At 40.9% G+C, this 23,294-nt stretch overlaps 1 protein-coding gene across 4 annotated transcripts in view; it reads left to right on the top strand.

Annotated features, from left to right (window-relative positions):
- Positions 1-23,294, top strand: part of LOC123516880 (G-protein coupled receptor dmsr-1-like) — a 239,287-nt gene that overhangs the window by 171,993 nt on the left and 44,000 nt on the right. For all 4 annotated transcript variants that reach the window (XM_045276600.1, XM_045276602.1, XM_045276599.1 and 1 more), the window contains one exon: positions 15,567-17,874. In XM_045276600.1, coding sequence (XP_045132535.1) covers positions 17,695-17,874 — 180 coding nt within the window. In that variant the 5' untranslated portion in view covers positions 15,567-17,694. The remainder of the gene's footprint in view (positions 1-15,566; positions 17,875-23,294) is intronic.

Below are 23,294 nucleotides of genomic sequence, written 5' to 3' on the forward strand. Positions count from 1 at the left end.
CAAAAGCTCCTGCTATGTCCAAAGCAACCACTATAGTGTCCTTGCCGTCGTCGAGGGCGTCCTGCCAATGCCTGGTGAGAAGCATCATTAGGTCGGAGGTTGACCTTCCAGGTCTGAACCCAAACTGTTGGTCTGAGAGGAGGGCATTGTCCTTGAGATGGCTACACACCACCTCTGCCACGACCCTCTCAAACACTTTACCCACCACTGACAACAGGGATATGGGTCTGTAGTTTTTTGGGTCCGTCCTGGAGCTTTTTGTGTACAGGAACTACTCGAGCCTCCTTCCACACTGAAGGCCAGACGTTTTCCCGTACACAAGTTGTGAAGACTTGGGTGAGAGGGGCAGCCAGTTCCTGGGAGCATCGCTTCAGCAGGTGCGGGCTGATGTCATCAGGGCCGGTGGCTTTCTGTGTGTCCAGCCCCGCAATAATCGCTTCACCTGCTGATGCGTCACCTCCACCATGGTGACAGTCTTCTCACATTGCTGGACCAGCTGAGGCGGTGGCTGCTGTGGATTCCGACCTTCATTTTTCCAGCAAACAAGGAAGCCAGCAACTGTGCCCTCTCCTTACTGCTGGTGGCGACAGTACCGTCCTGCTTGCTGAGGGGAGGGATGGATTCTTGGTGGCCAGTTCCTTGTTTGTCCTTAACAAGAGACCACCAAGTTTTGTTTCCTACGCCAGTGCCACACAGTTTCCGGCGCAGGCTTTCCTCCCACTTTTTTAAGGCCCACTTGCTGGTTACCACCATCCTCCTGCATGCAGCCCTGTGCAGGTCCTTGTTGCGCCGAGTCGGGTTCCTCTTGTAGCGGAGCCAGGCAGCATACTTTGCCTCGGCAGCAACACGGCAACGGTAGCCAAACCATGGCTGATCCGTCGATCTGGTGGTGTATTCCCTGTGTGGGACGTGGCGTCTCTGGAGGGCGAGAAGGTGAGAGGTGAGTGCAAGTGCTTCACTCTCTGCTCCTCCCTGTAGCAGAGTGGCCCATGGGGTGTGGGTCAGGTCGCGGCGCAGGGAAGCCCAGTCTGCTTTGTTCCACAGCCAGATGGTGCGGGTGGTGGCCTCGTCCTGAGCCACGCCCACTTCCAGCTGTGTCAGTACAGCGTGATGGTCAGAGCTGCCCACGAGCCCCAGCTGATGACACTGAAGCTTGTCTTCCTGGTAGTCTGAGATGACAGGGTCTAATGTCCCTCCTCGTTCATGTGTGGGGAAGGTGACATGATCTGTCAGACCCTGCACCTCCAGGAGATTCTCGTAGGCGTCTCTTTCCAGGTGGTGATTGAGATCCCCCACAATCAGCACGTGGCTGCAGCTGTGTGCCATCTCTCTCTCTCTCTCTCTCTCTCTCTCTCTCTCTCTCTCTCTCTCTCTCTCTCTCTCTCTCTCTCTCTCTCTCTCTCTCTCTCTCTCTCTCTCTCTCTCTCTCTCTCTCTCTCTCTCTCTCTGTGTCTAAGGTTACGTTGGTGTCTGGTTGTAAATATTGGGCGTGACAGATTTGTAAGAGTGGAGGTGCCAGATGCGTGAGTCAGGTGTGGTAGGAGTGGTGATGGTGGTGGTGATGGTGGTGGTGGTGGTGGTGGTAATGTAGTTTATGATGCTACATAAGGTGTTTATATCTGCGTGTGTACTATTATTGCCGCTACTACTACTACTATCACTTCTACTACTACTACTACTACTACTACTACTACTACTACTACTACTACTACTACTACTACTACTACTACTACTACTACTACTACTACTACTACTACTATCCATACTGGTGCACCAAAAACAGCAACACCAACAACAAAAACAGCAACGTCAACAACAACAACAACAACAACAACAACAACAACAACAACAACAATAACAAAAGATATATGTGAGAATATAATACATCCGCACTACAGGAAATAGAGAGATAGAGATAGGAAACATATAAAATTCTCTCTCTCTCTCTCTCTCTCTCTCTCTCTCTCTCTCTCTCACACACGTTATTTTCAATCATGCTTTTGCTGAGGACGAGAGGAAAGATGAGGAAGAAGAAAGAAAGAAAGAAAAGAAAGATAAAAGAAATATAATAATAAGAGAAGGAGGAGAAAGAAATAAGTGAAGATAAAGCAGGAAGAGGAGGAAGAGAGGAGGAAGACGAAGTGGAGTGGGAAGATGAGATAGCGAAGAAAGAAGAGGAAGAAGAAGAGAAGAAGGGAAAAGAAAAGAAGACAGAAAACCAATAGGCGAAGAATGGCTCAGACTAGATGCCATTTCCAACCCTTTAAATGGCTTTCATTCTTCTCAACCTCACAAATATCGCTTCCAACTCTTTATCTTTATGGACCTTCTTTTCTCCTTTCCTCCCCCTCCCCTTCCCCCCTCTCTCTATCCTTCCTATCCTCTTTCTCTCTCCTACTTCCCCCGCCTTCCTCTATTTTAACATTTTCTCACGCCATCAGTGCTCCTTTCCTCTCCTCTTCATTGGAAATCGCTTATCTATCACTGTCATCTCACTGTCATCTTGCTACCATCTCACTCCTTCTCACTTCCTTATCTTTTATTCGTTTGTCTGAAAATCTTCGTCGTAGTAATGGGCTGTTTCTCTTCCCTTACATATACTGTTGATGATTTTTTCATCTTCTTCTTCTTCTTCTTCTTCTTCTTGTGATGACTTTGTTGTTTCCCTTATATTTGTTGGGTGGGGATGTTCCAATAAGAAATTTGAAGTGTAGCAGATTTCATGTTTGTATATTGACTGGCTGGTGGGTGGTATGATTATGGTATGGTCTAGTTCACTCACCTATATATGATTGGTTATACTTTTAAGAGGAATAGTATAGTACAATATTGAATTTTTTTTTTTTTTATGGAGTATTCGTACTGAGTGTGTCTGAAGCTCCTTGGTGTGCAGTGCAGTACTCCAAGACACTGTCCCTTTCCACTCGAAGGCGATGGAACTAAGAGTGAAAATGATGTAATAATGATAATGTTAATGAACTGTTTATTAATATTGCAGCATACATCTACACTGAAAATATACAGTGGGTTATGAAAGGCTTAACATTAAACTTGGGGAAACTAGCGAGAATACACTATTTGTTATGGCAAATGTGTGTGTGTGTGGTGAGGGAGGAGGATCATGGGGTCCCCAAGCGTACTAGTTCGAATCATGGCAACGGTCTGAGTGTAGGAAGGGCTTTCACTCGGGGTAACGGTTCACTAACGGGTGGGCTTTCAAATAGGAGGTAGCCAATCGAAAAAATACCTACTTTAAGCCAGTAATTCCCGTGAAAATCCTACATTGAAGTGGCGGCGCAACAGCGTGGCCACGGGCACCAAACTACTTAGTGTGCCTATAACTACTCTCTACAGTGTTCAGTGTGTGTGTGTGTGTGTGTGTGTGTGTGTGTGTGTGTGTGTGTCTGTGTGTGTGTGTGTATTGTTTAACTCACCCATTGTGAGATTGCCGTCCTGGTATATAGATAGAGTTTGTACAGTATAACATTAATACTTAACGACACATACATGTGTTGATTCAAAACTACCATGTCAACAGGTCTTTTGTATCTCCTTATCTTATTTCCATATGACATCTCATAAGTAACTTAGAATAGACAACCTTATGGACAGGAATGACAGGTAAAAATAGGTGCAGATGGTTTTGTATGTCACTTATTGTATGTCAACGTTCCTTCATTTTTATTCCGTTTTTCGTTATCTCCTCTTTAACGTCACACGATTCCTGCTTTCCTCCTTCTATCACTTCCTGTAAACAGGAGCTGCCACGTGTAAGAGCAATTTTTTTTTTCTTTGTGCAGCTTGCCCTTTTTTTTCTCATCATATCCTTATCGTTTTTTTTTTTTTCAGAAACCTATCCCTTTCTCCTTTTGTAACCTTCCACGTTCCCTTTTCCAACCATCATCATTAACCTTCTAAATAGCACACAATTCCAGCCGTTCATCCCTTTACTTTGCATTCCCATTTCCTAAGTAGTTAAACGATCCATGTTCCTTTATCCCACGTCCATTAGCGTCCTAGTCCCCTCGCGGCCCCATTGGTAGCCTGCCAGTCCCAGCATTGTCTCCTTCATCGTGCCCATCGCATCCACTGCCCGAGGTGATCTGCTCTCACGCTCTTCCTCCCATTTTACTCCCATCATCAGTGACACAGAAATCTTGACATCCATTCTGTTACTATATATAGCATATCCTCTCCCTTGTTCTTCTATTCCTACTTTCATTCCTTCTTTCCTTCCTTCCTTCCTTTCTTCCCTCCTTCCCTCCTTCCTTCCTTCCTTCCTCCATTCCTTCCTTCATTTATGCATTCCTTTATTTCTTCCTTCTCTAACCCAGTAAGGTATTTCTTTCTGGCCTGTTTTTTTCTAATGGGTTATGTCGGAGGTAGTGGAGGGTGGGGAGAGAGCCTTCTGCTTCACTGTCCCTGTCTCCCACTAATATTACCTCAGTAGTCTTAGGTTCAGTCACGTGAAAATTGCAAGGTCTGTTCTGGCCTATATTTTCATGTAACTGTATGTAACTTGTCCTTCTCCTCCTCCTCCTCCTCCCCGTCCTGCCATCAACTGTCATATTAATGTCGTATTGAATCGTGTCTCGCGCCAAAGTACACACACACACACACACACACACACACACACACACACACACATAAGAAAAGCGAAAAGTTCAATTATTCCTTTTAGCGTACTAGTGAATGCGTTTGTTTTGTTACGGTAGGTTAGGTTAGAGAGAGAGAGAGAGAGAGAGAGAGAGAGAGAGAGAGAGAGAGAGAGAGAGAGAGAGAGAGAGAGAATGAGAATCAAATAAAAGGATGTCTGCTGTCGTACAAAAGACATATTACAAGTATCGCTAAAAATAAATATTGGCAAGACATAGCATTATTCGGACGCCGCTCTTTGCACATTCTTTATTTCCTCCTCCTCCTCTTCTTCCTTTCTCTTCTCCACTCCTCTCCTCTTCACCGTCTCTATCTCTTCATTTTTCCAATCTTTACGTCGCTTCCTTTTCACATATTTCATCTTTTTCTTTACTGCATGTTATTCTCTTTCCTCTTTTTCCTTCTTTTCTATCTCTCCTCCATTTCTTGCCTCCCTTATTCCTTTTCCGTCCCATTACTTATTCATTTATTCCCCTCCTTCCATTCCTTCATTTCTGCAGTTCGTACCTCTTTCGCTCCTTTATTTCTTTTATTACGCTCTCTCTCTCTCTCTCTCTCCTTTTTCCTCTATTTCTCTTTCTCATCTCTATCTATCTTTCCCTTGGTCTTTACTTTATTTACTTCACTTATTTTCGCTATTCCTTATTCCCTGTTTATCTCCTTTCTCTGTTATTCTTTTCTTTTATCTTCCCCTCTGTCATTATTATGTCTTTACTTTATCTTTTATTTATTGATTCGTATCTTATTTCATCCCTCATCTCTCATATCTTTTTTTTTTTTTTTTATTTATACCATGTGGGCTTTTCACGGGAATTCCTGGGCTAAAGGGGATGCTTTTTGGGGTGCCTCCTATCTGAAAGCCCACCCAATAGGAAACCGCTGTTGTCCCGAGTGAGGAAGCCCAACCTACACTCGGACCGTGGACAGGATTCGAACCCGTGCGCTTGGAGACCCCGCTGACCCCCAAAGCACGCATGGTTCCACTGCACCACGGCTTTCTCGTCTAATTCATTGCTTTATTCTGCGTATTTATCCTCTCATCCTCCGTTCATTCATTCACTTATTCGCATCGTCCTTTCTATCTATCTTCTTTCTTTACTTTTTTTTCTCTTTTACCTTTACACTTACTTCTTTTAGCCTCGCCTCCTTTTATCAGTTTTTTTTTTCCCTCTTCCTTCCTTCCTTTTTCAATTTCCTTTCTTTTGCTTTATTTTATTTTCCCTTTCTCTTTCATATTCACTTTTTTCCTTCACCTTTTTTTTTATCTTCCTCTTTCTGCCACACTATTTCATTCACCTACTGCTCCTCCTCCTCCTCCTCCTCCTCCTCCTCCTCCTCCTCCTCCTCCTCCTCCTCCTCCTTTCACACACCTGCATTACTTTCCATTACTATCCAATTTTTCCTCCCCACCTTCCTCTCATTCTCCCTCCCTCTGTCCCTCTCTCTCTCTCTCTCTCTCTCTGCGTCACCTCCTATCCTTCCAACAACAATGGCAAGTTACTGCAATAAAACACAGGACGAACAGCACTTACCTCCTTCAGCTACGTCGTCCTGGGAAAAGCAAACCAGACCCAACAGCGGCAACAGGGAAGAAAGTGGGAAGACTCAGAGTAGCGTGAGAGAGACGAGAAAAATAATAATGGAAAGAGGGAGTCGAAGCAGTAATGATGAAAGTACTTGAGATGGGTGGTGGTGTAGTGGTAGTTGTAGTAGTGGTAGTAGTGGTAGTGGTAGTAGTGGTTGTAGTGGTAGTAATTGTAGCAGTAGTAGTAGTAGGAGTAGTAGTAGTAGTAGTAGTAGTAGTAGTAGTAGTAGTAGTAGTAGTAGTAATAGCAGCAATAATAATAATAATAATAATAATAATGGTAAACTCAAAACCATTATTACATTTCGAATTGCCTGACGGAGAAAGGAGAAAAAATGAAAAGAAAAAGAGTAGGAGGAGGAGGAGGAGGAGGAAGAAGAAGAAGAAGAGGAGGAGAAGGAGATCGAGGACAAAGAGGTGAAGGAGGACAAGTAAATAACCATGACACTGAACACACAGGAGGAGGAAGAAGAAGAAGAGGAAGAGGAGGATGAGGAAGAAGAGAGAGATATAGAGAGAAACCAATAAAAAAGACACCTGAAGAGGAAGAGGTAAGAGGAGGTAAAGGAGGAGAAGAGGAAGGAAAACGAGGTGAAGAAGAGGAGAATGAGAAAACAGGATACGAAAACGATTCTGAGCAGGAAAAAAAGAGGAAGAGGAAAAACGAGAAGAGAAGGAAGAGGAAGAAGAATAATATTAGTCCTTTTAGTAATGGAATTCTCTCCTTTTTCTTTCTCTACTCCTTGAAGCTTCCTCTCGAGATAGATAAGGGAGAGAGAGAGAGAGAGAGAGAGAGAGAGAGAGAGAGAGAGAGAGAGAGAGAGAGAGAGAGAGAGAGAGAGAGAGAGAGAGAATAAATAAATTCCACTCAACTTTAATCTGTCAAAACATAGGAATGATTAGTGTGTGTGTGTGTGTGTGTGTGTGTGTGTGTGTGTGTGTGTGTGTGTGTGTGTGTGTGTGTGTGTGTGTGTGTGTGTGCGTGCGTGTGGGTGCAAAAGGGAATTAAAAAAGTCAAGCTGATCAAGAACGATGCATGAAATGAGAGAAAAAGATTACACACAGGAGGAGTTGAAAGGGAAAGCATGAGTGAAATACTAATTGCACAGCACGGGGATTTGAGAGAGAGAGAGAGAGAGAGAGAGAGAGAGAGAGAGAGACAGAGACAGACTTAAGTTGAATGTACTGGAAACGATGAGATTTTATTTTTGTGTGAGTCGTAAGCTTTCCTCCTCCTCCTCCTCCTCCTTCTCCTCCTCCTCCTCCTCCTCCTCCTCCTCCTCCTCCTCCTCCTCCACATACACTATAGTCATCCACCTGAGAAATATTACTCACCTGGGTAGAACAGCGTCACCTGAACGTCACGACTTTACCTGGCTGGGATGGGCGGCAGGCGGCAGGTGGCTGGTGGCGAGCGGCGGGCAGGTGTTAAAGGTGCGAGGCGGCGGGGGAAAGCAAGGTGAAGGGCGTGGGGAAGGCGGGGAAGTGAATGGTGGTGATAGGGTTCAATGGAAATGGGTAGGATGGGGATGTGAATAATGGAGAGAAATGCAGGAAGTATTGTTGAATGATTAGAGACATTTGTGATGGTGATGGTGGTGGTGGTGATGGCGATGGTTGTGATATTGATATTTTTCTGTGTTTAACCCCTTCAGTACTGGGACGCATTTTTGCCTAGATTTTTTTGCCTATGATGAGACGATTTGATTAGCATTAGGTATGGTGTATTAGGTGTATGGAGGTCAGAAGATTAATAATAGCCACAGTCTTCACTTTTTTAACCTGTCCCCTTCCCCCCCCCATCACAAGTTTCTGAAGCTGTATAGAATTACCAAAAAAAAATAAATAAATAAAAAAAATAGCAAGCAGAATAAATGTGGAAACGCGTCATGGTACTGAAGGGCTTAATGAAGAAAATGTTGTAGAGGGAAAGTATATTGTAGGTGATTTATGCAATGTGAAGTATGCAAATAAAAAGATGAATAAATAGATGACTCGAGTTCATTTAAGAGGGAGGTTCCAAGGCATTTGTTTCTGTATTTTGGCTAACTATCAGATCTGCAAGGGAGCTGGCAACTAAGTGAGCCTTGTTATTTTTTTTTTTTTTTTTTGCCCTTGGCCGGCTTTCCCCTCTAACATAAAAAAGATAGATGGATTCGCTTATAGATAGATAGATTAGGCAGATAGATAAATAGATAGATAGAAAGCTTGAAAGATACATACAAACAACAATGAATGAAGTAAATAATAACAATGAAAGTTTTCGCACACACACAGAGAGAGAGAGAGAGAGAGAGAGAGAGAGAGAGAGAGAGAGAGAGAGAGAATGGAAAAAAAAGTAGAAAAGCTGGCTTAGAAACTGAGGTAGACGGATAGAGAGAGACAAACACACAAGTGGTGAAAGTCTCTCTCTCTCTCTCTCTCTCTCTCTCTTTAAAAGTAGTGGTCTCCCATATCTGTGCTCGGGGAAAGGAAACCCAAGCAAACTCAATTACATTCCAGAGCTGAGCGGTCCACATCCTCCCCTTATGAAGTCTCACGAGCGACTGACGGTGTACTTCTGCTTGGCCTGATGTTCGTTCACTCTCTGGCCTTCCTCTCTTCCTATTCCTCCTCCTCCTCCTCCTCCTCCTCCTCCTCCTCCTCCTCTCCTCCTCCTCCTCCTCCTCCTCCTGCTGTCCTATGGTCTCTTTTTTTTCCCCTTTTTTGTATCTTTATTTCTTTTCTTTTTTTTTTTGTCTTAATCTTCTCCTTTCCTTGACTTCGTTTTATCTCTTGGTCTTTCTCAGTTTTATCTTATTTTTCCATTTTGCTCGCTTCTCTCCTCTTTTTTTTATTTCGTTGTTTTTTTTTTTGTATCCTTTTCTCTTCGCTCCTCGTCTCTCCTCTTCTATACTTACCATATTCACTTTCCTTCTTCCTCTTTACCGTTTACTGTCCCCTCAAATCTTTCTCTCATCTCATCTCCTTCCCTCTCCTCTCTTCCTCTCTCTCCATCTCCGCTGGCTAACTAACACACTAACCCACATATCTTCCCTGTATTCTCCCCTCTACCCATCTCCTTTCCTCTCCTCTCGTCCCCTTTCCATCTCCTTCCCTCTCCTCTCTTCCCTTCTCCATCTCCGCCCGCTAACTAACAGAGGTACCCCACATATCTTCCCGGTAATCTGGCCGAGCTGTGGGCCCCGGATGACCCTCAAGGGATAAAGGGACGCCAATTGAATGAAGGGGCTTGAAATAAAGAGATTCTGTTGCCGCTGTCAAATTGTTGGTATCATGTTTTGTGATGGACGGGAAAGTGTTAGGGAGGTGCAGGGTGGTGGTAGTGGTGGAGTGAAAGAAGGCTACATGGTTGAATTATTGTTTTTTTTTTTGGGGGGGTGTAGGAAGGGATAAATGAGAGTGATATGAAAGGCAATGGAAAGGTAGAGCAAGAAGAAGTACAGAGCATATCAGATAAAGGAAAAGGTGGTGGTGGTGATGATGGTGGTGGTGGTGGTGGTTGTAATAGAGAGTATGAAGGAAGGGTACGAGGTAAAACATTGTTGTTTTGATATGAGAAGGGATAAAAAAAAAAAGATAGAATGAATAAATGCAAAGGTAAAATCAAGAAAGAAGAAAAGAGAACATCGAATCAATGAGAAATGAGGACTACTAATAAAAGAGAAGGGAGAAGATATAAAGGAAGACAGATATGCTGAGGGTATTTGATATGTAGCATGAAAAAAGATTAAGAAAAGATTAAACTAAAAGCTGAAAAATCAAACACTCACTGCATTTTGGCATGAGAAGGAAAGTGAAGAAAAAACGTAGTAATACTCGTAGAAGGGGAGAAAATAATGAGGTATTTGTAACATTTTGTGGTAAGGAAACGAGTAAGAAAAAGAGAAAAGGAAGGGAGGGAAGAAGAGAGAGAGAGAGAGAGAGAGAGAGAGAGAGAGAGAGAGAGAGAGAGAGAGAGAGAGGAAGGGAAGAAGGGAAAAGAAAATTTCAAAGAATAAAATTTTAATTTAGGCTTTAGTGTAGGAAATGTAAGATACTAGAGAGGGAAACAAGAGTAAAGAAATAAAACAGAAGGAAGGCAATGGAGAGTACAGAAGGGACGGGAAAGGAGAGTAAAGGAAAGAAAGATAAGGGAGACAAGTAAAAAGAGACTAAAGAAAATGAAAGAAGAGAAAAAGAAAGATAATAAAATAAAAGAGTAAAAAAATAACTGGCATACTAATATTGTCTTCCTAAACGGGTCACGTACCACTTTATATTAATAATTATAATAGTAAAGAAAGACAAGTGGGAGGAAGAAGACAAGGAGGAACAAGACAAAGGAGAGGAAGAAGAAGAGTACTTGACAGCAGAAAGACGTTAAAAAAAAATAGGCAAAGGGAAAATGGAAGTAAGCAAGCAGAGTAGAGTAGAAAAAGGAGCACAAAGAAAATTAAGAAGAGCGATGGAGAAGATCATCATAGAAGCTCATTTTAAGAAGGATAAATAAAGGAATGAAAAAGGGAAGGAATGGATAAATGTAAAGAGAAAAGAAGAATGGAGGAACGATAAAGTTAGCAAGAAGAAACTGAATACTGTTTTTCGTAATGTTAGTAAGTTTACCTACGTATATAACGATAGAAATAGAGAGAAAAGGGAAGAGGAAGAAGGGAAAAGAGAAAAGGAATGAATAATGAAGTTACGAAAAAAAAAAATGAAGTTAGCAAGAAGAAATTGAATACAGTTTTCCGTAATGTTAGTAAATTCACCTAGTTATATAGCGATAGAAATAGAGAGCAAAGGGAAGGGGAAGAAGGGAAAAGAGAAAAAAAAACAAGTGATGAAGTTAGGAAGACCAATTCAAACACTGGTCTCCTTAATGCTAATGGTAAAAATAGCGATAAAAATTAGAAAAAGAGGAAGATAAGAAGAAAAAGGAGACAAGGATACAAGAAAGAAGCATGAAAGAATAACGGAGGATAAATGAACAAGTGAAATAAGTGAGAGTATAAAAGTAACAATAATAAATAAATGAAGAAAGAAGTAAATGAACGAAGTAAGGAGACGGAGGAAGGAACAAAAGTAAGAGTAGAGAAAGAAGAGAGAGAGAAAGAAGACAGATAAAGGAATGTGATGGATAGTGAGGTGAAAGAGGAGAGACTTTAAGGTGAGTGATGAGGGAGTTTGAGGAGTCTGTTGCGGTACTACTGGATTAAGGGTGACCGCCTCATATTTTGGGAGGAGATAGTGAGGAGAGGAGGAGGAGGAAGAGGAGGAGGAGGAGCAGGGGGACGAAAATTTATGGCCCCACGATATCAAGTTCATTTTGAGATTTTATATATTGTCTGTGCTTAGGCAAGATAAATTTCGTGTGTGTGTGTGCGTGTGTGTGTGTGTGTGTGTGTGTGTGTGTGTGTGTGTGTGTGTGTGTGTGTGTGTGTGTGTGTGTGTGTGTGTACTTTATTTGACCAATACAAGTAGAGCAATATGTTTTAATATTATTTTTATCATATCTATTTTCTCGTATAAAATTTTGCATATTATATCATTCTGCTTCCTGTTACACATTACCATAGCTTTTATCTGGCCAATACATGAAATAAATAACCGTGTGTGTGTGTGTGTGTGTGTGTGTGTGTGTGTGTGTGTGTGTGTGTGTGTGTGTGTGTGTGTGTGTCTTCCGTTGTGCAGCTTCAGCCTCTCATTCATTACAGGAGTCAAGAAGTTCTAAGTCAGGCCAAGTAGGTTAGTGTGCTAATGAGATTTGCGGAGATTGATTAATTTGCGTTTAACTTACCTTTGAGCCTCCTGATGAGTTACGTAATGTGCCAAGTGAGGGGAAAAGGAGCAGCTGAGGGGTAGGAGGACCAGGTGATGGGTAGAGGAAGTAGGTAAAGGAAAGGGAGTAAGGAACGGAAGGGGAGTAAGTGAATGGAGGATACTAGAGGAGAGGAAGGGTACGAGATGACGGGAAGGAGGCAGGCGAGGGGAGGAGGTAAGTGCATATTAGTAGGGAACGGAAGGGGAGTAAGTGAATGCATTATACTAGAGGAGAGGAAGGGTACGAGGTGAGGGGAAGGAGGCAGGTGCATATGTGGTGGCTAGACAGTCAAGGTCGTCTAACTCTTGCTCCAGTGTGATTATAATTATTAAATCTTTCATAAGGACACAAGAACAGGAGGATAAACAGCTAACGTCTGTGTTCCAGTGTGTCTCTTTGAACAATGATAGGTATTTCAGAACTAAATCGAGGCTCATCATGAAGTGTTTAGTTCTGCATCCCTTCAAAATTGTGTTAACTACGAGAATTAAGATGAAATTAATGGAAGAAAATAAGGAAAGTTTGTTGTCTATATGAGAAATAGTTTTTTGTTATGTCTTTTCTGTTCCTCTATTTACCTTTACCGATCTAGAGCCTTGTATTTCTTCTCATTTCACTGGCATAGAATAATTTATACACAGACAAATACATTACACTTATATTTATATTACATCTCATTTCTTTTCTTGATCAGTGACACATCTTTCCTTAATCATGAAATCTGATTAATTTTCTCTTGTTCTTCAAGCATTCTAATCATTATACTGCGTAGAAATTGTATAACCGTATTTTCATCATTCTTACTCTCTTACAGATGCTTAAAAAAATCTTACACATTCCCTAGAGTCGTGAATTGTTGCATATCGCAGTGAAAGAGTTAAATGATTGTGTAGCTGAAGGGACATGTTATTACTGATTCATTTTCTGTTTTTCGCAGTGTCCATGCAAATATTTTCATACAGCGCTCTGAATGTCAACAGAGAACGACCTCAACAGTAAGAGAGTGCGGCTGGTGAGCTGCAGTGAACCTTGAGTGTTTCGGTGGAGTTCGATCCTCGTCTGCTGCCTCTCGTCAATCCTTTAGATAATTTTCCCTTTTCGTAACTCAAAGCGGGTGAAAGCAATTAAGGTGCCGCCACGTGGACTCAGAACTCTAATTAACGGACTACACGCGCTCATTAGCATCTCACCTATCCCCTCAATCAGATGAAATCCTTTAGGTAAATTTCACACTTATTCAAAATTTAAAATAGGTCCACATAATTAGGGTAACGCTGCGTTGGTGTGAGTGATGATAAGCAGATCATTATCTCGTTCGTCCTCTGAGCTCACAAATAGATATTATACTTTTAAAACCTCAAAGCAGATGAAGACAATTAAGGAGATGGTGACTAATTAGCATAAAAACTGAAAAACACGCAAAGCTCATTAGTATTTAACCTGTCCTCTTAATCAGGTTATATTGTCTACATACTCTTCTCACGTTCCGAAACTCGAAAACAGCTAAGAACAGTGAAGGGATGTTGACAGATGGATATGAACCTTAGTCAACACATGATACAAGCTCATTAATACCTAGATACCTCTCCTTAGAATTCCAGTCAAGTAATATCGCCTTGTTATATTTGTCGTATTTTAAAAGCCAGAGGATGTAAAACTAACCAAGAAGGAATAGTAAGATGGCACTCAACAACCAGGCGATTGTGAGTCATTAATATCTTAATTCTATTGCGGCGGTAAGTAATTAAAATTCAATCTTTATTCATTAGCAGGTTTTTTTTTCTGAGGTAATACGAACGTCCGCCTTACACTATTGCCACTATTGCCTTCATCCATATCACGAGACTTCAGCATTGTTTGAAGTTTATCCCCGTGGTCCTCTACACTTAGCTAAAAAACTCAGGATGTCACCGAGGCCTTGTGATGTGGATTAGGAATGTCATCCATCACAGCCTCCTAAGCCGAGTAAGACAGAAATGAACATCAAGGCCACGCACAGCCATCAGCCATAACGTTCATCCACAACTTGACCTTACTTACCTTTTTCACCACGGTGTGCAAACTCTTCCTCCACCTCATCCACCTCTCTGAGAATTAATAAATAAGCAAACAGATCGATAAAGATAAAATAAAAACTCTTCTTGTAATATTCACGCGTGGTAAGAAAAAAAAAACCCGTAGATATAAAAACTAAATCTGAAAAAGTTACTTGAAAACTGAAAAGTTGTCGTTGAAAAAAATAAGTTTAAAAAGTAACCTTCATGCGCGGCCACACCTGCCTTGAAACTTTACTTAACCACTGTTCGTCACGTGATGGGACCGTCACCTGCACACCGCTAACACGTCACGCACAGCACCAGGCCAGCAGTGTATGGTTGTTTGGCGGTATACTGAAACAAAAGTAACTGGTTTTATCAAAAGGACTAGAGTTTGCTTCGATTAGGTTTATGTTCATTCAGTTCATGGATTTCAATGCTGATCCATTCATTGAAAAAATACATCGTTTTGGCTCATGAATAAAGTTTAGATATGTTTAGGTTACCTTCATAATTCCCTCTGATATATATATATATTTTTTTTTTTTTGTGCACCCCTTACACCATTTAAAAACTTTTTGATAAATGCTCTTTCAAACCTGCGTCTCTCCAAGAAATGCAAGTGTGAAATCCTCGAACAATGTTTGGTGTAGTTGTGGCACATTGCAGCCTCGTCCATCACCCGTGCTAGCAACATGACTCCGGAAGTTTCCAGAATAAACCAAACACTTTACGGCCAGATACTCCATACAGACAAACTCAAAAACGTTTTAAGACCACGTATTATAAAAGTGTGGCAACGAGACAATGTGACACTAAAGGAAACTATCAATGAAAGCATTTGATTGTATTGACTTTGATATTCGCAAGTCCACAAGATAAAACATTACTGAGAGGAGGAATGGAAGTGTGCGCCTCGCTGTGATTTACAAGCCGGTCACGAGTCGCATCCGCCTCGCTGGGAAATCGGATCCGTGACATGATTTCGGCACGATCCTTTAGTCTCGACATAGGCCTGATATTTTTTCTTCCCTCTTCTTTTGTCAGAGGAAAATAGATAATAGAAAAAAGAGTTAAAAAGAGTTAGTCCATTCATACACCTTTCCCTTTACGTTTCCTTATTTTTGTTTCGTATCAGATAAACTAAAGAAAGAAATCAATAAAGAGAAAAGAGTCCATTCAGATTATGCTCTGGCCACCCAGCAAGACACGAAAACGAGAACCAAGACACAAGACAATTTATTTAGTCATGTAGCTTAATATTTCACCTTCATTGCTTCGTAGGTTGTAGGTTTCATTTTTCGTCGTTTTCTTTTTTTTTTCCTTTTGGTGTGAAACTTGATTTGCTATTTTGTTTGGGATAATGAATGTGTGTGTGTGTGTGTGTGTGTGTGTGTGTGTGTGTGTGAGAGAGAGAGAGAGAGAGTTTTAATGAATGAATGTATGTGTTAACCTGACTGTACATCCTTCCTCCTCTTCTTTTCAGGTTGGTCTGTGGTGGCAGGCTCTCCAAAGTAAGGTCTTGCAGTTCACGTCGGGATTCGAATCGTGACCTGTCCGCCGAAACCCATTTTGTTCAGGAGCTTAACGGTGAACTCAAAAAGACCACAGCGAATAAGAAGTGTTTGCCAGTCGTGATTATTTAAGAAAAAAGCAAAAAGGAATAAAAAGGAAAGTGGTATTTTTCTGTATTTTGCGAAGAAACCAATGAGAAAAAAAATAGATGAGTAAAGAAAGTTAAAGTTAGGAAAGAGAAAAGAAATTAAGGGATTTTAGTCAGAGGAAGAACACGTCATCGGAATACTCGAGAATAACTGAGAAAATAAAAATGAGAAAATAAAAATACTTGTTTGTGCCAGTATTACGTTTTCTGTGATGGAAGACTAGTGTAATTACAGACAGTCATAAAGAAATAAACCAAAAAAAAAAAAGAACAAAAGGAAAAATATCCAGACATTAAGCAAATGAAGTTAAGTGCAAGGAAATTAACAAAAGAAATATAAGCCTCAAAAAAGAATAAAAAAGCACCGCAAGAAGAATAGAAAAAGAAAACGTGAAAGAAATAATAAAACGAACAAGAATAAGAAAATAACAATGGAAAAAAAAATAATGTGTGTGCGTGCTTTGTGTAGTGCATGCGTCCCTTGAGCAGCGGACCAATCGCTAATCGTCACTTGTCCGATTGTGATTGGTTGCTGATTTCCCTGCTGGCTCCACGGCGGCTGTGATTGGCGGCTTGATCGTGTTGCGGCGCTCGTGTGTGGCTGATGGCTTTGTTCCCGGCGACTCTCACCACATACCGCCGCCACTGACTCACTGACTGAACGGAGGAAAGGGAAGGAAGCAACACCACTGTCTTACTAACAGAAGGAAAGGAAGGAAGCAACACCAGTGAACGGAGAAGAGGGAAGGAATTAACGCCATTCACTTACTAAAGGGAAGGAAAGGAAGCAACGCCGCTCACTAACTGGAAATTTAGAGGAAAGGGAAGGAAGCAAGGCCAATTATTTACTGAAGGAAGGGAAAGAAGCAAGGCAAGACTCATTAACTGGAGGAACAAACAGGAGGAAACAGCGAACCAAAGAAAGACAAGAGGCGTTCATTGTATTTTACCGTTGAAAATTCGATATATGTTAGACGAAAACACTCTCTTATCACTTTTACGAAAAAATAGGAATAGAAAAGACGAAGTAAAAAAACAGTAATTCATTATATCCTGGCGAAGAAAACTAAAAAAAACTTGAAGGAGAAAATACAGCAAGGAAAGAATAGAATAGAAAGACAATTCCTCCTTTTAGTTTTACGTAAGCATAGCAAATAAAAGGAAAAAAAAAGAAATTAAAAGATTCAACCAGGAAGAAAAAAAATCATCTAAAACATCCACTTTTCAATTTGACGAGAAGATACGAGAGAGGGAGAAACAAAAGTGGGAAAACAGAACAAAAAATCCAGTAAGAAGATTCCATTGTACCTTAACACTGAAAAATCGAGAGAAAGAGAGATTAGGAAGAAAAAGACACATCTCACTCTTACGCCATGTTATTAAGTGAAGATCTAGTGACTCGCCTGAAGAGGAAGAAAAAGACCTGAGTGACTGATTGAAAGATAGTGTAGTGAGTAGAAGTGAAGAGAAGTGGCGATCGGAAACAGTTAAGGCTAAGTAATAGAAAACAGGAATTAGGAACTGATAAAACAACGCTCATAACACAACGGTCACAACTTTCACTCCTTCCTTTCGATCTGGAGTTTGGGAGGACCTGTTTAAAGAGAGAGAGAGAGAGAGAGAAAGAAAGAAACAAGACCCTCTCAAACGCAGCCTCTCCATCTCAGAATTCTCGCTCCCTTTGTGCCGGAGAGAAAAATAATAAAGTAGCTATTGTCCTTCCGCGGCTTCCCTTCGCCTGAAAAAATAGTGAGCGAGAGACACAGAGAGAAATAAAATATATAGCAAAAAAGAATAACCACCTCCTCGTCCTCCAGGCAAACACACACACACACACACACACACACACACACACACCATTACTCCGCCCATCAGCTCATCACCTTCATACCTTCACCTCACTTCACGCCAGCCAGCTCCAGCCCACTCCATTCCACCGCCCATCTTAACCATGGACCAATTGGAGGCGACACCCACCCCGGGGCTCTCCGTAGCCATCACCATCATGACTACTTTGCTCAACGCCACTATGGAGGACTACCCCTCGCCATGCCTCGACGCCTGCAACGCCTCAGCCTCCGCCTCCTCCAGCACCGCCACGGACGCTGACCACCACGGCAGTAATGAGACTGTGAGTATTGATTGTGGTTCGTGTATTTGATAGGTGGAGAGTTCTGTGATGGATAGGTAGATAGGATTGATGTGTTGGTGGAGGTTTTTGTATCTATTTATTGTGATTTTTTTTTTTTTTTTATGCAGGAGGGAAACTAGCCAAGGTCAACAAAATCATAAAAAATGGGCCACTTGAGTGTTGGTTCCCTTAAAGAGTAGTAAAGAATTAGCCAAAATTAAGGAACAAATGTGATAAATACGTAAATGGATGTGTCTTATTATTGACTTATTTCCAGATGTATACGTTGATAGATGAGTGGATAGACAGGTTTAGTTGTGTTTTCGTATCCATTTATTGTACTTTTGTGATGGATGATTGGATGGATGGATGGATGGATGGATACGTAAGTGGATGTGTCTTGTCAATTTATTTTCAGATGTATACGTTGATAAATGGATGGATAGATAGATAGATGTACATGTGTTCCTGTATCCATTTATTGTGCTGCCTATTGAGAGTTGGTGGATAGATAGACAGGTGATTGGAAGATAAATGGAAAAATAAGCAAGTTGATGGGTAGGAATGAACGCTTTTTGTTTCTGTTCCAGGGGTTCACATTTTTTCTTTTCTTTTAAGGCGCGAAATTTCCATTAAAGGGCTTCAGAAACTCGTGTGTGTGTGTGTGTGTGTGTGTGTGTGTGTGTGTGTGTGTGTGTGTGTGTGTGTGTGTGTGTGTATGTGTGTGGATACGGATTATCTTGTGTGTCGTTATTGGAAAGTGTTGTTATTATTGCATCATCATCATTATTATCATTATCATCATCATCATCTTTTAATCCTTTTATTTTCATTAACATTCACTGATTTCAACAAGAAACAGTGAATAAAAGCTCACATTTCTCTCTCTCTCTCTCTCTCTCTCTCTCTCTCTCTCTCTCTCTCTCTCTCTCTCTCTCTCTCTCATCTCTCATCTCATCTCCTCTCATCATGGAAGTGAGTTGGTTCTGAGAAAACTTCGCGCTTCCCGAGTCTTGTATGCATTTACTGAATAATTCCTTGCTTTCCTGACCCAATGAGAGGGAACGAGTGGAGGCCGTGCAGAGTTCCAGGGATAAACCGTCTCCCTCCCCTTCCCCTCCCTCCACTCCTTTCTCTACTCCATTACCCCCAGTGCTTCCTTCCTCCCTCCATCACTCAATCCTCCAATCAAAGTGCGTCCCCCATTTTCTCTCAGCCGCAAGTGGCCAATCAGAAGTCATTATTCTGGAAGGCAAATCAGCCATTCAGAAGCCTTGTTGGAATGGCTCGTGAGATTTTGCTTCCACTTCGATTTCGTCTCTTTTCCTCTCGTGCATTCCTAGGTTTTGCTTACTTTTTCTCTCTCTCTCTCTCTCTCTCTCTCTCTCTCTCTCTCTCTCTCTCTCTCTCTCTCTCTCTCTCTCTCTCTCTCTCTGCTGTATTCCTATAATTTGCTTTTTTGTGTGTTTGTCCATGTCTGTTTGTCGATGTTTCTCTGTTCTCTGTCTGTCTGTCTCTCTGTCTGTCTCTCTCTCTCTCTCTCTCTCTCTCTCTCTGGTATTTTTGTTCTTATTTCCTCTCTCCTCCAGTTTTCATGCATAATCTCTCTTTTTTCTGTCTCTCTTCATCTCTCGTTTCTTCATCTTCCTGCTTTTATCACCTCCTTCTTTTCTCCTCACTTCTTTACACTCTTTTGATGTTCTTATTTTTCTTCCTACCTTTATGCATGATTTATTTTGTTTAACTCTTAAGCTTTGATATTTTTTTCTTGTTTTACCTAAATTATTATACGTATTTCTTCAGCTCTTTTATCTTCTGCTTGTCTTCTTTTCCTTTAGTTTTGTTGCCATTCCATTTATTTATTTTTTTTTTGCTTCATGTCTATATTCAATTATCTATTTTTTTTTCTGACTTTCATCTCGCTATTCCTCTTTACTTTATCATTTCGTTTTTTTTTTTTTCTGTCTCCTGCTTTCGCTTTCTCGGTTCACACTGCATTTTTATTTATTCATCCTTCACTCTTCACTTCTCTTCACTTCTTATTCCTCTTATTCTTCTCTTTTTTTCTTCTTTAATTCACGTTTTAATTCATACATTCTTCATTCCTCTCTTCTTATTCCTCTCATTTTTTTTTTTTTCTTCCTCTCCATGTGTTCATTTATGGATTCCTCTTATTCCAGATCTTCATTTTCTCTTTCCTATTCTGATTTCTACATTTCATTTTGCTCTTTCCCTTTTTCCATTCCTTTACGATAATATTTTTTTTTTTTTATGTTTTCACGTTTAGTTTCCTCCGTCTTTTCATGCTTCTCAAATTACCGTTTTTTTTTTTTTTTTTTTTTTTACTTTCTTCCTCTTCATGTTTTTCTTTTCACATTTTTTTCTCATCTTTATTTAATATTGTTTTGCGGTTTTTGTTTTTCTTTTCACCTCTTTAGTCTTTCATTATTTTTATCTTCCTGTTTTTTTTTTTTTTTTTCTAAGACAATATTTTTCCCTCCTCTTTACATATATATTTTTCCTTTTTATTCTCTCTCTCTCTCTCTCTCTCTCTCTCTCTCTCCTCATCCTTTCATTCACGTCAACTAATCCGTTTCCTTTATTCCTCCATATTTCTTTTCATTCATCAGTTAACATCTCTCACGTGACCATTTTGAAACCTTTCCTTCTCCTCTCCTCACCTTTTCAACCTTCATACGTCAACTATTTCTTTATATCTATTTTTCCTCTCATTCTTTCACTTTCCCTAGATCATTTGCTTCTCTACCTGTTTCTTAAGTCTATTTTTCTCTCTATCCTCACCTCTCCGTCTTCCTCGGGTCCCCTCAAGGCAAATATGAAAGCCACCATTTGGAGGAACCTGAAATAGAATTGCCCCTTTGACCTAACAGACACAAACATGGGCGTCAGATGAAGAGGGAAGGGAACAGCAGGAAAACATGAAGAGGGAAGGGAATGGGAGGAAAAAGGGAATGTACTGATAGAATTTCTCTTACGATGCAAACAGACCCAAGAATTCCTCCCCAGCTGTAAAAGATGTGTACTCTCTCTCTCTCTCTCTCTCTCTCTCTCTCTCTCTCTCTCTCTCTCTCTCTCTCTATGTTGTGGTCTAACTCATCTTACACACACACACACACACACAGAGAGAGAGAGAGAGAGAGAGAGAGAGAGAATAAGGAAAATGTTTGTAGATGCTGACAAATATTAAGTAATTTGTCACGGTAAGGTTCTCTCTCTCTCTCTCTCTCTCTCTCTCTCTCTCTCTCTCTCTCTCTCTCTCTCTCTCTCTCTCTCTCTCTCTCTCTCTCTTCTCGAAATTGTAAGAATAAACTAAGGATGGAAAACAACTGCAGGCATTCAACAATTATCGGTTTTACTGCTTTTTATTTGACTTAATTTGGTTTAATTCTAAGAGGAAAATAATCACTGAGTCTTTCGTAATAGTTAAATGCTTCTGATCGCTCTGAATACTCCCTGATGCTTTTTTTCCTCTTTCCCTCTCAGTGTTTTTTTTCTATTTTATCTTCTTTCTACTTTTTTATTCTCTTTCTGCTAGCACGGTCTGTCCTTACATTGCTTTATATACTCGTACAGTGGAACCATGCGTGCTTTGGGGTCCGAGTGGTCTCCAAGCGCACGGGTTCGAATCCTGTCCACGGTCCGAGTGTAGGTTGGGCTTCCTCACTCGGGGCAACGGTTTCCTAGGAGGTACCCCAAAAAGTATCCCTTTAAGCTCATAAATTCCCGTGAAAAGCCCACATGGTATAAATAGAAAAATAAAAAGAACAAGAAATAATGTGTTCAAGCTTGAAATATTTGGGTTAAAGTAAGAGATAGGAAGGAAGGGTTCTCAAATAGAGTAGTAGATGAATGGAACGGACTCTTGATAATCAGGTTGTTAGTGTTGATTTATTATGGAGCTTTAAGAGAAGATTAGACAGATTTATGGATGGGGATGATAGGTAGAAATAGGTAGGTATATTTCACACTGGAACTGCCACGTGTAGGCCTGGTGGCTTCTCGCTGCTTCATTTTTTCATGTTCTTATGTTTTTCTTTTTCTCGTTTTTTTCCTTTCCCTTTCCTCCCTCTCTCTTTACCAATTCTTGTGCTTTTTGTATTTTCTGTCTTTCGTTCTTGTGGTTTCCTTTTCTCTCCATCTCCTTTTTTGTCCTTCTCTTACTGTTAACTAGTTGATGTTCTTGTTTATAAGTCTTATTTTCTCAAGTGTTTTTTTCTATTTTTCCCTTTTCTCCTCTTCTTACTCTTGTTCAATTTTACCTTCCTTTCTCCTTATCTTTTCGGCATTTCTTTTCTTTCTTCCTTCTTCCAGGAGTGTCTCTTTTTACATTACCTGCTACATTAGGGAGGCGGTGGCGTAATGGATATGGTGGTGAGCGTGGCATCGGGCAGACGTCCACACGTAGGTTCGAATTCCACCACGTACTGACTTTACCATTTGTCGACTGGTTTAAAGTTATCTACATGTCACCACGATACCCAGGTTCTAGGTGGTTATACCAAAGATGTGCTTGGGTTGTGTTATTGGGTACCACTATGAATAAAGATGCCTGCGTCACTAATGGGTGGAAGCTGAACAGCCATACTATTCAAGTATGCCTACAGGCGTTATAGGCCAAATCATAAAAAAAAACATCCTTTCCTGGTATCCATTCCTTCTTTCCTTTTCCTTTTCCTTCTCCTTATATACTTCTCTCTCCCTCGCTTTCTCTCCCTCACCTTCCTGCCTTTACACATTCCTACCATCCTCTCCCTCCTTTATTCTTTCCTCCATCCTTTCCTCCTCTATCACACGCTCTCCTCCCACCGCCAGAGTTAATGCTGTTTGTGCCTGTGAAGAAGAGTTACGTTCTCAACTGATGCACTTCCACACACTCGTACATTTCCCCGCTGTCCTTGCGGCCTTGGATAGCGAGAGAATGTTCAGCGATAGTAGTGGTGTCGGGGGAGGTTCCTGCATCTTCTCAGGGCAGAGGAAGCCTGAGGGAAGCGTGAGTTATTGAGAAAAGACGGTAGTAATGGTGTCGTGAGCGAAGTTAAGAGGTTTGGACATGGTATTCTCACTCCGTAGTTCATTCTTGGAAGGTAAGAGAGTGCTGAAAAAGCTTTGCCATGGTGGAGAGAGAGAGAGAGAGAGAGAGAGAGAGAGAGAATAACTCTCGCTCAAGAATGTGATGAAAAAGCAGAAGAGGAAAAATGAAGATATCTATAAATATTCAAAGAGTTCCCTGAAAAGAAAATAAGTAATGTGAAGTAAGAAAAAATTAAAAGGTAGAAAATGTATATTGAGATTTCGAAACAGAGAGAGAGAAGAAAAAAAAGGAAAGAAATTTATGAAAGAGAAAGGTAATTATATATGAAGTAAAAAATCATGTCAGGGGAAAGAAAATAAACAGTGAA

This window comes from Portunus trituberculatus, chromosome 41, assembly GCF_017591435.1.
Source record: "Portunus trituberculatus isolate SZX2019 chromosome 41, ASM1759143v1, whole genome shotgun sequence".
NCBI classification, from domain to species: domain Eukaryota; kingdom Metazoa; phylum Arthropoda; class Malacostraca; order Decapoda; family Portunidae; genus Portunus; species Portunus trituberculatus.